The sequence below is a fragment of the Penaeus vannamei genome, chromosome 14, assembly GCF_042767895.1.
Source record: "Penaeus vannamei isolate JL-2024 chromosome 14, ASM4276789v1, whole genome shotgun sequence".
Taxonomy (NCBI): domain Eukaryota; kingdom Metazoa; phylum Arthropoda; class Malacostraca; order Decapoda; family Penaeidae; genus Penaeus; species Penaeus vannamei.
Window position 1 is genome coordinate 3,992,879 of NC_091562.1, and position 15,000 is coordinate 4,007,878.

Genomic DNA, 15,000 nt, shown 5'->3' on the forward strand with positions numbered 1-15,000 from the left:
CCCAACAACAGAGCCAGGAAAGGGAGATCGTGGATAATCGGAGAGAAGGAAGTATGCTAAATCAAAGTTTCCCAACCAGGTGTCCTCGCAAATCCTGGGATCGTGAGATAGCATTCCACAGGGTGCGAGAAATGTCCATCTTGAAGACTGGCAATTAATCAATCGATTACTCATGATTAAGAAACAGGATGAAAAGAGCCATTGATATGAAATTTCACTTATATACACGTTTTAAAGTCAGTTTTTTTTATTTCTGTATGTAGATATTTCAAGCATATTTTTTGTGGGGTTTATTCAAATAATCTTCGACATGCTTTCTTGTCCATTTTTTTTTTCTTTTTTTTTAGAAAATGAAAAAGAATATTTTATCTTGCTGATCAAATTTAGTCTAAGTTTACCTCCTTTGTCCTTCACGATGCTCTGGATATAACCGGGTTGCGAGGACACAATAAAATTTCTTAAGGGTGCGAGGGTAAGCTACTGATTGAGAGAAGTACACAGCTAATATTAGCCGTCACTGAGGAGTAGCCATTCCATCGAAAATCGTAATGGGGTCTTCAGGGAATCCAAGAGAACATACTGAAACAAAGAAAAGAGGAAGACAAGTGAAGTAAAGAAAGGAAAGAAGACGTATATAAAAAAAGAATGAAGAAAGAAGATAGTAAGGGGAAGGAGAGAAGAATTTTTAAAAAAGGAAAAAGTTTCCATTAACCGCCATATCAAATGTTTACAGAAAAGTTGAAAATTGGTGTCCAACTTTTGATGTGGATTTCTATTACAATTGTTATGTTATAGAGTGGATTTATATTCATTTTTGTTTTCAATTTATCACGAGATCATTCCCTATAAGAGAGAGAGAGAGAGAGAGAGAGAGAGAGAGAGAGAGAGAGAGAGAGAGAGAGAGAGAGAGAGAGAGAGAGAGAGAGAGAGAGAGAGAGAGAGAGCGATAGAGAGAGAGAGCGATAGAGAGAGAGAGAGCGAGAGAGAGAGAGAGAGCGAGAGAGAGAGAGAGAGGGAGAGCGAAAGAGAGGGAGAGCGAGAGAGAGGGAGAGCGAGAGAGAGCGATACAGAGAGAGGGGGGAGGGGAGGGAGGGAGAGAGAAAGAAAGAGAGAGAGAGAGAGAGAGAGAGAGAGAGAGAGAGAGAGCGATACAGAGAGAGGGGGGAGGGAGGGAGTGAGAGAGAGAGAGAGAGAGAGAGAGAGAGAGAGAGAGAGAGAGAGAGCTAGAGAGAGAGAGAGAGAGAGAGAGAGAGAGAGAGAGAGCGATAGAGAGAGGGAGAGAGCGATAGAGAGAGAGAGAGAGAGAGAGAGAGAGAGAGAGAGAGAGAGAAGAGAGAGAGAGAGAGAGAGAGAGAGAGAGAGAGAGAGAGAGTGAGAGAGAGTGAGTTTGGGATCCATTCTAGACACTCGCCAGTCTCGCTACAGAACTCTATTCCAAGCGACGTAAACAGTAAACACGTGCGGCGAGTTACAGGCAGGCGGAAGGTGTCTTCATTTATGTTGGAAAAAAAACTCATATAACACAACGTTCGCATAGATCTTGCCAACGAGAGGAAAATTAACAAATTCACTTAATTCTCTGAGGAAGATATATTGAAGTAAAGGACAGGAAAATCACAAACATGGTGAGTGTATCGAGTTGTAATGGAAATTTTTATGAATTTACAGTGTAGTTCATAGTAAACAGACAATAATTCTATGAGTAATATTATTACTGTAGCCTCCCATCAATTACTATTATCTGCATTCTATTATGCGTTTTATAGGGGCAGAATATGTTAAGACAAGCATGATCATTTTTTCCATATATTGATAGACGTGGTGCCGGTACTTGGGTAATTTTAGAGATGGTAATGGGGAAGTGACTGCCCCCTTGGGAAACCTATTACTCCAGCTAACAACCTTAGGGCATTTCTAGGAATCCATGGTAATTTTTTCAAATATGTCTGCATGATGGATCGTGATGATTTTGGTATCCTGGGATTCCTCTCACTGACTAGTTTCCAGATATGCACAAATTATTGCATGTAAAGCCCCCAACCCTCCACATTCTTGGCCCCAGTAGCAGAGGAGGGCATGAAGCTACCAGGGGAAATGTAAATATTATATGTAGAATCAGTCACTATATTGTATAATGCAGGGGGCTGTTCCCTCCCCCCCCATGGAGAGCTACCAACCCTCAATCCTAACCCAAGAAAATAAAGAATCCTCCACATTTTCAAAGCAGGATAGAGCATATGACCACCATGTGGGAACACTGTTGCCAAGTCTGTCCGATATTTTCCCCTGCCAAGAATACATGGAGAATTTGTTGTATTCCTGGGCAGGGGATTGGGGGTGGCATGTATATTATTCACATTTTACCCCGATTTTCCCTGGTACCTTTCATGCCCTCCCCTGCTATCGGGGCCAAGAATGTGGGGGTTGGGAGGGCTTCCACGCAATAAAACCAATATGTTTGCATTGTAGATGATGAGAGGAATGCAATGATACCAAATTCGTCACAATCCGTCGTATGGACTTATTAGAAAAACATTACCCAATCCACAAACATTGCTGTATTATCCCAAAACTTTCCTAGCCTCCATATATCACAGTTCTCCCTGAAATCTTTATAGGCAGAAAATGCAGAAAAACTTTTCAATGGAATGATACCTATGATCCTGATGTCAAACTTACAAGTTCTGGATTAAGAATTCCAGTAAAATACAAAAACACCAAAGGATATTTTTAAGCACAGGTAAAGGGCAGACAGGGGTATTTGTCCTTGACCATAACTTCTCTCTACTTCTTTAGCCAGATACTCTAGGCTACCTCTAGACTCCCACCCAAGCTGTTTGACCCAATCTGGATAATTTTATAGAATAGCTTCACATATTCAATCACAATGATTTTGGTATTGGTAGGCTCCTTTCACCCTCTACAGATATGTAGAAATTATGCTGTGGAACCGCCCCCCAGACCCCCATTTCATCTATAGTATTGTCATACATGAAAAATGTCATATTCAATATGATAACTTCTTATTTTCAACTAGTGTTGTTATTAGCTTTTATTCCATGTATTATTAACCTGTAATATATGGCTTTCCTGACTCTTAAATTATAAACTCTTCATAGGTTAGGTTAGGTTTCTAGATTGCAGATACCTGTAACCTGGTAAATTAACAGAATGAAGTTATATCCATGTCATAGTAACTTTTCACCTCCTCCTCCCCCTCCTTAGCTTCTTTTAAATTAACCTTTTGTCTTTTCACAGGGGAAGCACAAAATCAACGTCTTGAAGGAGAACCAGAAGGTCATTCATCCCAACAGCAGGAAGGCCAAGAAGTTAAGTAAGATGGTCAGCAGGTAAGAATGATTTTTCTTCTTTATCTTTTACTTATTCTCCTTTTTTTTTTTTTTTTTTTTTTGGTCTCACTTGCAAGTTGTTACCCCATCCATCCATGGTACCTCTGAGTAAAAACACCCTAATTTCTGGGTGGTAGTTATAGCAGCAAGTAACCACTGCTTGGGACCCGTTTGTGAAGCACATGCGGCGGGTGAGAACACAAGTGTATCACATTTAAGATCCCAGCTACTGTCCATTAGCTTGATGCCCTTCGTTGTTGGATTAGGGTACCATTATGCTGTTCTCTATACACACAAAAGCCTCTCCTAACACACCTAATTGGATCTGAACATGATGGTAAGAATTAACAGAAATTATTCTGTTCTCGGGTAGACAGACTACCCACTTTATTTAAAAATGCCCCAACAATAAATATCCTAAGCAATATTACAAGTATGAAATGGGGAGTATAAAATCAATAAATGAATGCAGAATGTATTGAGAACACAAAATAACAAAGTATATGGTAACCTTATGTAGCAGTTAAAGCAAAATAAATACTGTAAATATGAAGGTAACAAAAAACTATCACAGTTACATTTAGTTTAAAGGAAGGTAGGAAAGGTTGACAGATTCACCAGAAGGCTTCCTGGCTTGCACCTGGCTTTTCAGAACTTCCATCCTATGCTGGTCAAGAGCACACAATCACATCTTGTCAAGAACCTGTATTTCTTATTTAGCATTAAGTATGGGCAAATTGACTCCACTGTATGACAGCTGCTGATGACGTTACTAATCAAAATTGCCTTAATGCCAAGTGCCCAGCCCACATAACTTGAAAACACTGATGAATTTTAGTGTGTTAGCATAGGGTTTTAACTTTTTTCAAGTATGCATGCTAGTAGTATTTTACAACAGCAGAACAGAAGATATATCATTCTTATTGTTGAAATATCTTTGTTGTGGAAGTATTTTTGTTGTGATCGTTTGCTGCTCATTCAAGATATTTTATTTGATGCTTGTAAGGATGTACTCTGGAAACATTAGATATTCACAGGATTTCATGTTTGATGTTAGTATAGCCAAAAGACAACATAAACCAATATCATTTGATATTTTCTTCCTATTCTTTCTCATTTATTTTCTTATTGTTCTACGCATCTACAGAGAAATCAAAATGAAGAAGAGAAGAGGTGAAAATAACTTGAAGCTGCAAGTTCTGGGCGACAAACTGCTGTGGTTCAAGAAAGAAATGGATCCAAGTATAGAGGTGGTCACTCCTAAGGATGTTTTGAATTTGATACAAAAGTAAGTGCAGTATCTTGTAATGCGGGAATGTTATAGAAGTGAAAGTATTATATATGTATATTTCTTTTTTTCTTCTTCTTTTCTATTCATTTTTAATGCTTCTCTGAAAAAATAGTACTCATGATTTCCTACTTTTTTCTTTACTTTTTTATTCATTTCTCTTTTTTTTCTTCTTCTTCTTTTTTTCTTTTTTTCTCTTTTCACACTTGCAAACCAACTTTTTTATTTGTTTCTAGGATTTACTCCAAGAAATCTTGCTAAATATTATGGTTTTAGAATGTTATGGTTTCAAAAATTTGTTCAACATGTAATACTTTATCGTCTGACTTTCCCTTAATTATACTTTTAGCATACAATGAAGGAAAATCCTACACATTACACAAGTTTAGTGGAAAGTTTTCAGTCAGTTTACATTCCCTCTTCGGGTCAGAAAATGAAATAAAGGTCAATTTCAAATCAACATGTTTGAATTAATATAGGGATTTTGCACAGCAATGGCACTGCTCAGTGATAGTGCTGGCTTTGCAATATCAAGGTCCTTGGTTGATGCCCAGTTGACCTGCACTCTCAGTCGACTCATTTGTGATACTGGCTATGTGCAGCACAGCTGAAGTCGGAGTGGAAATGGACTGACCACCTTATTATCATGCAACTTACTGCCTTTTTTCTTTTTCCATTATGTTTCTTTGGCAATAGTCACATTTCATATCTGCCTAGCTCACTCTTTAGTTAATAACTAAGAGGCCGATTGGTCAATATCTGTTTGTTTCACTATTTCTGTATTCACACATTGTGTTGAATGTTTATAATCAGACTAGCTCATTATATTAATTTCAGAAGTCAGAAGCCTAAAGATTTAAACAATTTTAAAGTCTGACCATTTAAAATTTTATACGTTTTTACCTTCCTTATGCTTATGGATGTTTATAGAGCTTTTCAAAGTATATGATAATAGGATATGTGCAGCTTATAGTCTGCTGCCTATTGAGGTTTGCATTATCTGTGTCTTTTCAGTTTCCATTTGCCTCCCCCCCCCCCTGCAAAAACAAAAAACAAAAAGGCATTCTTTATTTATTTATTTATTTTATCCCCCCCACCCCCCAATCCTTTCAAAAATGTCAATCTGTGTGCATAGGTTTGCTTCATACGGTCTGCCTAGCACATGATTACACTTACAAATCCATAATTCCAGATACATTGACCGCAACATGGAAGAACTGGAACAGATCAACTTAAAGCAGAGTATCGGGAAAAGAAGCAAAAACCAGCATGCCAGCCGCGAGTCCACGATAAAGATTGTGCATGAGCAAGAGACAGCGCTGTTCACGGACAATGGCTTTGGTAAGAATTTTAGTCCTGGAAATATACTGAGAGAGGCCCTTATTCATATATATTATCTTTGTAACATGAGTTATATGAAAGTATAAGAAGTTGGGGAGGGAGGAAGAGAACCAGATAGGCAAGATAGCTATACAAGGACACACAAAATTAGCTAGACACATACATGCATGCACACATGCACCCACCCATCCCCACATTCCCACACCCACACCCACACCCACACCCCCCACACCCACCCTCCACACCCACCCTCCACACCCACCCTTAACACACACCCACACACCCACACCTCTCCCCCCCACACACACACGAGAGAGAGAGAGAGAGTGCTAATGAGACAGACAGACAGACAGATAGACAGGTAGGGAAAGCAGGCAGGCGAGAGGTGGTGTAAAATTAAGGACAACTTAATTACAAACTCAATCCTTGTGCTCATCTGTCCCTCTCCACCCACCAGAAACAGTTGACTTCTTCTGCCCAAAGAACTTGCAAACTTTCAAGTCCTGGTCAGGAGAGCTGCGGTTCCTATCAAACCTCAAGCTGCGAAAGTACAAGAGAAAAGACCTTGAAGATAATTTAACGAGCAGACTTGAGCCGGAGTCTTCCTCTGCTGCACCAACAGAAGAGACCATGGATGAAGACACAGAAGGGTTAGATGAGGATAGTGATGACGATGGTGATACTGACAATAAGGATGGGGAGAAAGACGATGATATGGAAGGTTAAAACTGTAATACTGAAGGGTCAGTATAAATAAACTGAAAAGAGATGAGTGTTTTCTTTTTCTAATATTTTTGTGCATTTTTTATTTTGAGTTTCAGAGTGAGAGAAATGTACTAGCAGTTGATGGCTATAGATGTCCTTATTTTGACAATGTAATTTATTAGTGTGGAGGGTTGCTTTGGAATCTAACTACATTTTTTTTTTCACCTCTGAATAAATTTAACTATTATTAAGCATATATGAAAATCATCAACTGCACATATAAAAGTGTTCTTATAATATGTGTGGGGATAGTTTTTATAATTGGCACTTACAGGTCATGGAGAACATAATTTTTCACAAGCGTCTTGTCTTTACTTACTCTTACGTAAATTAACTAAAGAGAAAGATTTTCCATTGAAGAAAGCAATGTAACAAAGAAAAAAATTTGCTTTTAATATAGGTAAATCATACAAAACCATTCAAGAACTTACATTTATTTACAAAATATATACTTTCATAATGTTACACAATTTCCTCATGTCTACTGACTACATTTTACAGTAGAAATACTTAAAAGTTCACTCCAACACCAAACCCATACAAATCCTGCATTTACAATACATTACAAGGCACTTGGTTCTCCTTAGCTGAAAAGGGTTAAATATAAGCAGTTATCAGGTTTCTCTCTCACACACTCTTTCTCTCTCTTGCTCTCTGAAGAATGATTGATAATGATATAGAAAGATAGATGCATGGAGATAGGAGATAGGTTGCCGAAGACAAGATAATCTATTAATGAAGTGCAAGTCTCAGCAGATATCTAATTGGTCCCATGTGAAGTTACATGAATTATAACTTATTAAAGGAACCCCATCTATAATTCCTTTAACAAATATCTAGCAGTTTCTTCTACATAAAAAAAAACATGATATATGAAAACCAAATTATAATTTTAGTATCTAACAAAATTCCACAAAAGTATATCTTGATACCACTACCCAAAGATTATTATTATTTTTTTTTTTTCAAATACATTAATCAATTTTCTTTATGTCCACAGTTTCTACACATTGTATACATGACAAGACTTGCACATTTTGTATCAAGGAAAGAAAAAAAAAAAATCCAAACCACAAAAAATGCTGTACTAGACAACCATTTCCCGTTAATAATTACAACCCACAAACACTTCCCTATTTGATAAGGATTCAAATAAATAAAACGGTAAAGGGTATAAGGCTTAGGTTATATTAGCTGGAGACAAAATGGTAATGAAGTGGAAGACATTAGCAAATACCAACAAATTTATATTTCAACAAATAACTTTAACCTCCATGGATGAAATATAAAAGATAACCTAAGGAGAACTCTCTAATTATTAAATAAGTCCACTAAAGACTCAGTATCTGACAACCAAGGAAATACCATTCCTTATCAGTCTTGAAAAAGCATTTGAAGTTGTTGTGAGAGATTGTTCCTGAGCATAAATATACATAATGCTAGAATCTGAAGACTGTCTTCTTTGTGGGTGAAATAACTTCCTCTTCTTTGCACTGTGAGCAGGTTAGTAGGTAAGAAGCTAAATTTAGGCCTTACAAGTATTCTATAATTAGCTTCTGCAATTTTATAATCATATTGTTATTCTATGTGTAGCTTTTCTCATACCTTGAGGGATTTTCTGTTTTAAAGGTTATGTAAACTTGACGCATAATTGAAGTGAGTGCATATGTTCTCTTTATATAGGTCCGCCTGTCCATGTATCTCTTATGATATTAAAACTGTTTGACAACCACAGCTAAAAATCCTTTCTGCTTCTCATAAACTGAATGAATGCACACTAGATCATTTAAATTCCTTATAATCTTCAGAACTTGATTTTGAAGAATTCACTTAGGTGTTAGCAGACTTCTGTATACTCTAGCATCCAACACAATTACACAACCTTATGTAGGATTATTATGCATTATAATCAACACCCAGCAACATACAACTTATTTTATCAATACAGATATATAATCAATAACTCGTTCTCTTTGACTGTATATGTACATATGGAAAAAAAAACTTATTTCTCATTTTATAAAGCCATTTTTCACAAAACCTCTAATAGATTTCATGCAATATGAAAAATATTAAGACTTCATAAAATTGTATTTTCAAAACATTCAGTATGATTTTTCTTATTTACAGCCACCTTTACTGGATTACAGTAAATATTAAGTAATTTTTTAAACAAAAAAGGCAGCAAATTTTAAAACATTATTGTTCTTGTTTCTTCATTCATAAATTCAATAAAAGAAAACTACATACGAAACTTCAAACTTTGCACCGATCTTCCTTTTGCACATTAACAAGCTTATCCAGCTTGAGCTATGGTTCCTGGAAGCTCATATTTACCACAAAAAAGTAGAAATTCCAACCCTTCTTTACTCAGTATATTTTCAAAAATATTTCAACTTTTTTAATTTGCTTAAATAAAATGAAATAAAATCATAATAAAACAAAACTATTTCCACTACTATCAAAAGACCCTGTAGTCTACCCCAAGACAACCATGACATACAATAATACTGCACTGCTCTGTAATGTCATTTGCAAGATTGCACATTTTCTTCACCAATATAGTTACAATAAGATTTAAACATTTAATATGTACAAGCTATCCCATTATTGGCACCTTCAGCCAGACATCACAGGTATCATAACAGCCTTAAAAGACTAATGGTTTTATAAGGAAAAAAGGATGTCCATGTTATTTGTCACAAGAACCCCATAAACTGTTGTGATCTGTGTCTTGTAATATGAAAAAGAAAATGTGGTTTCCCAATAACTTTTGTGTGTATGTAAGTATCTACATTCTTTCTACACTATGTTCTGTTGGTATACATATATATGTGTGTGTGTGTGTGTGTGTGTGGTGTGTGTGGTGTGTATGGTGTGTGTGGTGTGTGTGTGGTGTGTGTGTGGTGTGTGGTGTGTGTGTGTGTGAGAGAGAGAGAGAGAGAGAGAGAGAGAGAGAGAGAGAGAGAGAGAGAGAGAGAGAGAGAGAGAGAGAGAGAGAGAGAGAGAGAGAGAGAGAGAGAATAAGACAGAAAAGAACAATAGAGAAAAAGAAAGTGAAATCGTGGCCATGTACAAAGATATATATGCCACATACAAAACAAGATAAATCCACCAAATAAGCCACACGATACACTCAAAATTAATATTCAGGGAGGCCTAAATCTTAACAGAAAAGCATTTCAGTTTTTCTCTATTCTTGTGAAGGCTGAGAAGCAAACCCACAGCTTCTACAGGATCTAAAATTACAACTTTAAATATGATATTTTCCGACTACCTCCTCCCCCCTCCAAAAAAATTACAAACACTAAAGATATTTTCAAGTGAATTTTCTCCTAATGTATTTTTAAACTGGCAGTCTTAATGGTGATAATCCTCAATAAGTAACAAGAAAACAATGAAGGCAAGAGTAATGCTAAAAATAATTCAAAAATAATTCGAAAAAAATATATTTGGATACATTCAGAGCACCTTCTCTTCACCGCAAAAGAATAAATAAGAAAACAGGACATTTATGACAATCTTGAGACTTATCTTAATATTTTCTGCCAAAAAAAAAAAGTGATGCTTATCATAATACCAACAACATACTGATGAATAATAAATAAAAAATAATAATAGTAATAATACCATTCACAAAACAGGCTCTCTTAAATACCTCTGCAAAAACACAATGCTCTTCTATAACAATTAATATCAATAATAATAAAAAAAAAAGAAAGAAAGAAAAAAATTTAAAATAATAATAAAATAATGGAATTAATTGGAAATGATGTACAGTACTTTTAGAAAAACATTATCATAACAATATCTTAAAATCTATAAATATAGTAACAACAGCACTATAAAACAGTCCTGCATTAACCTATTGGTGCTGAGTACATGAACTGTCCACTGTAGTCTTGTTTTGCCTATTTTGTGTATATATAAGTGGTTTCATGAGCACTTAGCTTGCAAGGAGTCAATCACTACGCCTGCCTGGTTGGTCTGGTTTACCCCATTTCTTGGATATTCAATTTTCTAATTTCTAATAATTATTGTTCTTTACATTACTATTATCATTATCATCATTGATATTATCATTATCTAACCCCTTAGTGATGGGCATGCCTATAGCCATCATGACGTATGACACGTATACATGTCCTAACTCACTCTAGCAATCGAGCAGATGGGCCAGCTGTACACAGCACACGTCTGGCCAGAAAGGCTATACTGTTGCATAATTATTACGCCACAGAAAATTCTGGCCCCATCATAAGAGGGTTAACATTTCTAACAATACCTGTAGTTATAGGAATATACACTTTTCAAAATTAAAGGAATACAGTTAATAAGTAAGATCAGATATGCCTAGTAATTGACTCCTACATGACTAAACACATGGAGGCATCTACACATGAAAAAAAAATACTAATAAAAAAATAAAATCAAAGTGGACAGGGTATGTGTACATGTTACCTTGGCATCAACAGGTCAACATTCACCATTATTGATGTTCTGGAATCAAATAAAATTCCTAATATCAAAACTAGAAATCACCGAGTCATATCTTCTTGTAACCTTGAAAGCTACAGAAAAATATCACATACAACGTGGTCTTCATAATCTCTCATAATTTCTCATACTCACACAAGCAGCCATCATATTCAATTCATCTGGCAGCAATTTGCACTTTGGCATCAATATTCAATTGTATTCTCTGATGCAACAGTCAATTAAGGGGACATATTATTTGTTAAATTTAAAATTATTTTGAAAGTCTGTTCAGGAAAAGATTTATAGTACATAATAAAAGTGGAGAGAGACATAACAATAACAACAGTAATAAATAAATGCACTTCTAATAATGCAAAATTTTTAGAAAAAAAAAGGTTGCAATGAACATCCATAAAGTTATCTTTTCCCCCAAACATACAATTTGTTTGAATCAACCTCTTGAACACAAAGTGGAATAATATTTGCTGAAATTATTGGCTTGTTCCATCTGTAGGCCATACAACACACAAAAAGTACATATTAAGGTTTCCCTTTGTTTCATGGATGAAATAATGATAAACCTGTTTGTTCCTCAAAAATGTAAACACTGGAGATAAATCAAGATAAATGAAGAGTAAGAAAAGGAAGAAACCAGAAAAGATCGTTTCTAAAAAGTCTGATGAGGAGCTTACTCTGCTAAGCTCTTCAGTACTCCTGAGTTCTTCGAAGTCCTCTCTTCCTCCTTCTCCGTCTATCACGAAAGCCTTAGCTACTGTGATTTGAATACCAGAAGAAAAGCAAAGGAATCCCAATCAGGAGGATGGCTGCTGCCACCATCATCTTCCACCAGCTGATACCCCAATCGGCTCCCTCACACTTGTCTGGCTGCTCCAAGGGGCGAAACCGCAGGTCTGTGAGGGTAGCCGCAGCTTCATCTAGAGACTCCTTGTACGTGCTGGTCTTTTCACGGATCTGGGCCAAGTCTCGCTTCATATTGTCCAGGAACCTCTTGGCATCCTTCTTGGTGCGTGTATCTTTCAATATGCGGTTAATGCTGATGTAGCCTACATGCATCTCAGAGTCACTCTCATACTCACTGCAGCTGCTGACACTCCTTGTGCCCAATACTGCAGCTCGAGTACTAGCAACGTTCTCCTGCCTCTGCTTGCTCTCTTCATCAAGCATTTCCGCCAAAACCGAGTTGGGTTTAACCGGAATCTTCAGAGAGTTTAAGGCAAAGAATTCATTCTCTTGGAAGATCTTGTTTATTCTCTTCAATTCTGACATCTGAAAAAAGAGAAGTGATTAATAAAATCCCAAACTTGAATACTTTGGGTTTTATACATTGGGAACTACAAATCATCAATCAAAAAGAAAAAAGTCTATCAATCTTTATCACACTCTGCAGATGAGATTTCTAGATATAAAAATAATCACAGACAATGTATAGGTAACCATCTGTGGTTGCAGAAAGACCTTGTATATGTATATTAGTCCATTCTTTTCATTAAAAGGTAAAAATTTGTTGACATCAAAAGCAACTTTTTTAAACTTTATTTTTTTTTTTTTTAGAAAATATGAGATAGCTTTGAACTTTATTTAAAAAGTTCAATGGATTTACTAAGTCTAAAATACTGCTATAAAAGAAATAATCATCAGGTGTATGCACTTTTCATCCCTGACACAGAAAACATACACATAACATCAATTTAATGTTAAATTAACTGAATCTGATTCAAAAAGGCACATTTTACATGGAAGAGATAAAGTTAAATTTTCCTAAACTTTTAATGCAGTGTATATATCAGTATTATTTTAGGCAAAATATTCAGAATAAATAAACAAAATACATTTTCATATATATATCATCCTCTTATCATCTTATTATCCTTGTGCATCAGACACCTCAATCATTTTTATTACTATTATTATTATTATCATCATCATCATCATCATTATCATCATTATTACTATCATCATTATCATTATCATTATCATCATCACATCATTATTATCATCATAATCATTATCATTATCATTATTATTATTATCATTATTATTACTATCATTTTTATTATTACTATTATTATTATCATTTATTATTATTATTATCATTTATTATTATCATTATCATTATTATTATTTATTACTATTATTATCATCATCATCATAATCATCATGATCATCATCATCACTATCAATGCTATTACTATTAGCATGGTAAATTATCATAAGGTTCTTTACTTTACTAATAGCAATATAAGAAGATAGTACCCGGCTCATTGGTTATGATTAACTACTTGTGGAGCTATCTATGTTTAAAGACGATTAATAAGATTAACTCACATGGGAATGGCATGTACTTACATACTATCCCTAGTGGGTTCAGGTTAATAGGATACAAAAGTAAGAGAATACTGGATTCCCATCGCTACAGCTAAAACAAATTTTTGTCACACAAAATTGGAAGCCATCGCACAGAAACACATTTCTGTCCTCCTAACTAACTTCCATGTAAAAGAACAAGAAGGAAAGAAAAAATAAACAGACATTTCTTACCGGAATTCTGTACTTCAGAGATATGCTCCTGAGCGTCTCTCCACTTTGTATGGGTCTGTCAATCAGCTGCTCATGTTCAGAAACGAACCTAACTGGGCTGCTGCCGGATGAGTCTTTCTTCTCCTGACCGTCAGACTTCCTTACAATCTTCTTCAGCTCAACGGCATGTGATGTGAATATCTCCTCCTCGTCCTCTTCGCATGAAATGTACCCGTTGCCGGCTCCATTCTCAGCGCTGGAAAGACGTCTGTACTTGTAATTCCTGGGGAGAAAGTAAAGGAGAGAAAGCAGTCAGTTTGTGAACTCCATAGAAACTGGTATGCTGAACTTGGTTTGATTCTGCAATGTGGGAGGGGGGTGTTACAAACTAACAAGGATATGTTATTGAGCTTCTGCAGAGTACATGATGTTAGGTAGGGGGGTGGGGGGTTGCAGGTACATTACTTAGTTGTCATATTCAAAATGTTCTGTTTTATCCTTCATGCTAAATCCCTTTTACACCCTTTTAAGAGTAACAAAGATTCCACTATTCCATACAGAATCATTTTTTCTTTATGTTAATACTTGGCTACCTCCTTATTAAGTAATCAAAAATTCAGTTGTTTCATAAAACCTAGTATTGTACCTTTGAATACTGAGTGATTTACTCTTCTTTAGTCAATACCTCATAAATGGGCACTGAAGTAGGAGTGATATTTTTGAAGTACCAATCACAACAGTACTAACAGTGGTACCATTTCTTCAAGGTAATCATCATTAGCTACTATCGTTCTGTCAGATAGTATATCTTGTAAAATAAATTCAGTAACTGAAATACGTCTACATGGTATAAAATATGAGACATAGTGTAATATTCCATACATATTACTATACACTGACTGTTTTTGATACCGTGAGCATTCAGTACCAAGGGACACTCACATGGTATGCAATGGCACCCTATATGTATCTGAGCAGAGAAAAAAATTACCAAGAGAAATTAACTATTTGACAACTTAACCCATCTCTGCCTGCACACATTGAAGGTCCTGATTTGGACCTCAGGATGCTCCCTTCCCAACATTTCCAGTGATGTCAAGCCCTATGCCTCTGCTTAGGGCTTGTGAAATTGCAAAGTAATGATAGGGTATTTCCCTCTATCTGCTGTCCCTGAATTGCTGCAGTGTGTGTGGACTAACATCAGTTTCCCAAGTCTGACGCCCTTATTAGCAGCATTCT

The 15,000-nt window shown here is 35.8% G+C and overlaps 2 protein-coding genes across 2 annotated transcripts in view; one reads left to right on the forward strand and one right to left on the reverse strand.

The window, feature by feature from the left end:
* Positions 1–1,452: 1,452 nt before the first annotated feature.
* On the forward strand, positions 1,453–6,748 carry LOC113807119 (translation machinery-associated protein 16). The gene is made up of 5 exons (XM_027358306.2): positions 1,453–1,625; positions 3,259–3,350; positions 4,498–4,638; positions 5,831–5,979; positions 6,437–6,748. The coding sequence occupies exons 1-5, from the start codon at positions 1,623–1,625 to the stop codon at positions 6,703–6,705; spliced, it is 654 nt and encodes a 217-aa protein (XP_027214107.1). The 5' UTR covers positions 1,453–1,622; the 3' UTR covers positions 6,706–6,748.
* Positions 6,749–10,177: 3,429 nt separating this feature from the next.
* The window catches only part of LOC113807121 (lysM and putative peptidoglycan-binding domain-containing protein 3), an 11,144-nt gene continuing 6,321 nt past the window's right edge, over positions 10,178–15,000 (reverse strand). Inside the window, exons 2-3 of the mRNA XM_027358308.2 lie at positions 13,783–14,044; positions 10,178–12,510 (exon numbers count right to left, since the gene is read on the reverse strand). Of these exons, the coding sequence (XP_027214109.1) occupies positions 11,989–12,510; positions 13,783–14,044 (784 nt within the window). The 3' untranslated portion in view covers positions 10,178–11,988. The remainder of the gene's footprint in view (positions 12,511–13,782; positions 14,045–15,000) is intronic.

What these genes read in the sequence shown, in the direction of transcription:
- LOC113807119 (XM_027358306.2), top strand. An exon ending in TTAAGTAAGATGGTCAGCAG is followed by an intron (nt 3,351 to 4,497) that starts GTAAGAATGATT and finishes ACGCATCTACAG; the next exon opens with AGAAATCAAAATGAAGAAGA. An exon ending in GTTTTGAATTTGATACAAAA is followed by an intron (nt 4,639 to 5,830) that starts GTAAGTGCAGTA and finishes CCATAATTCCAG; the next exon opens with ATACATTGACCGCAACATGG.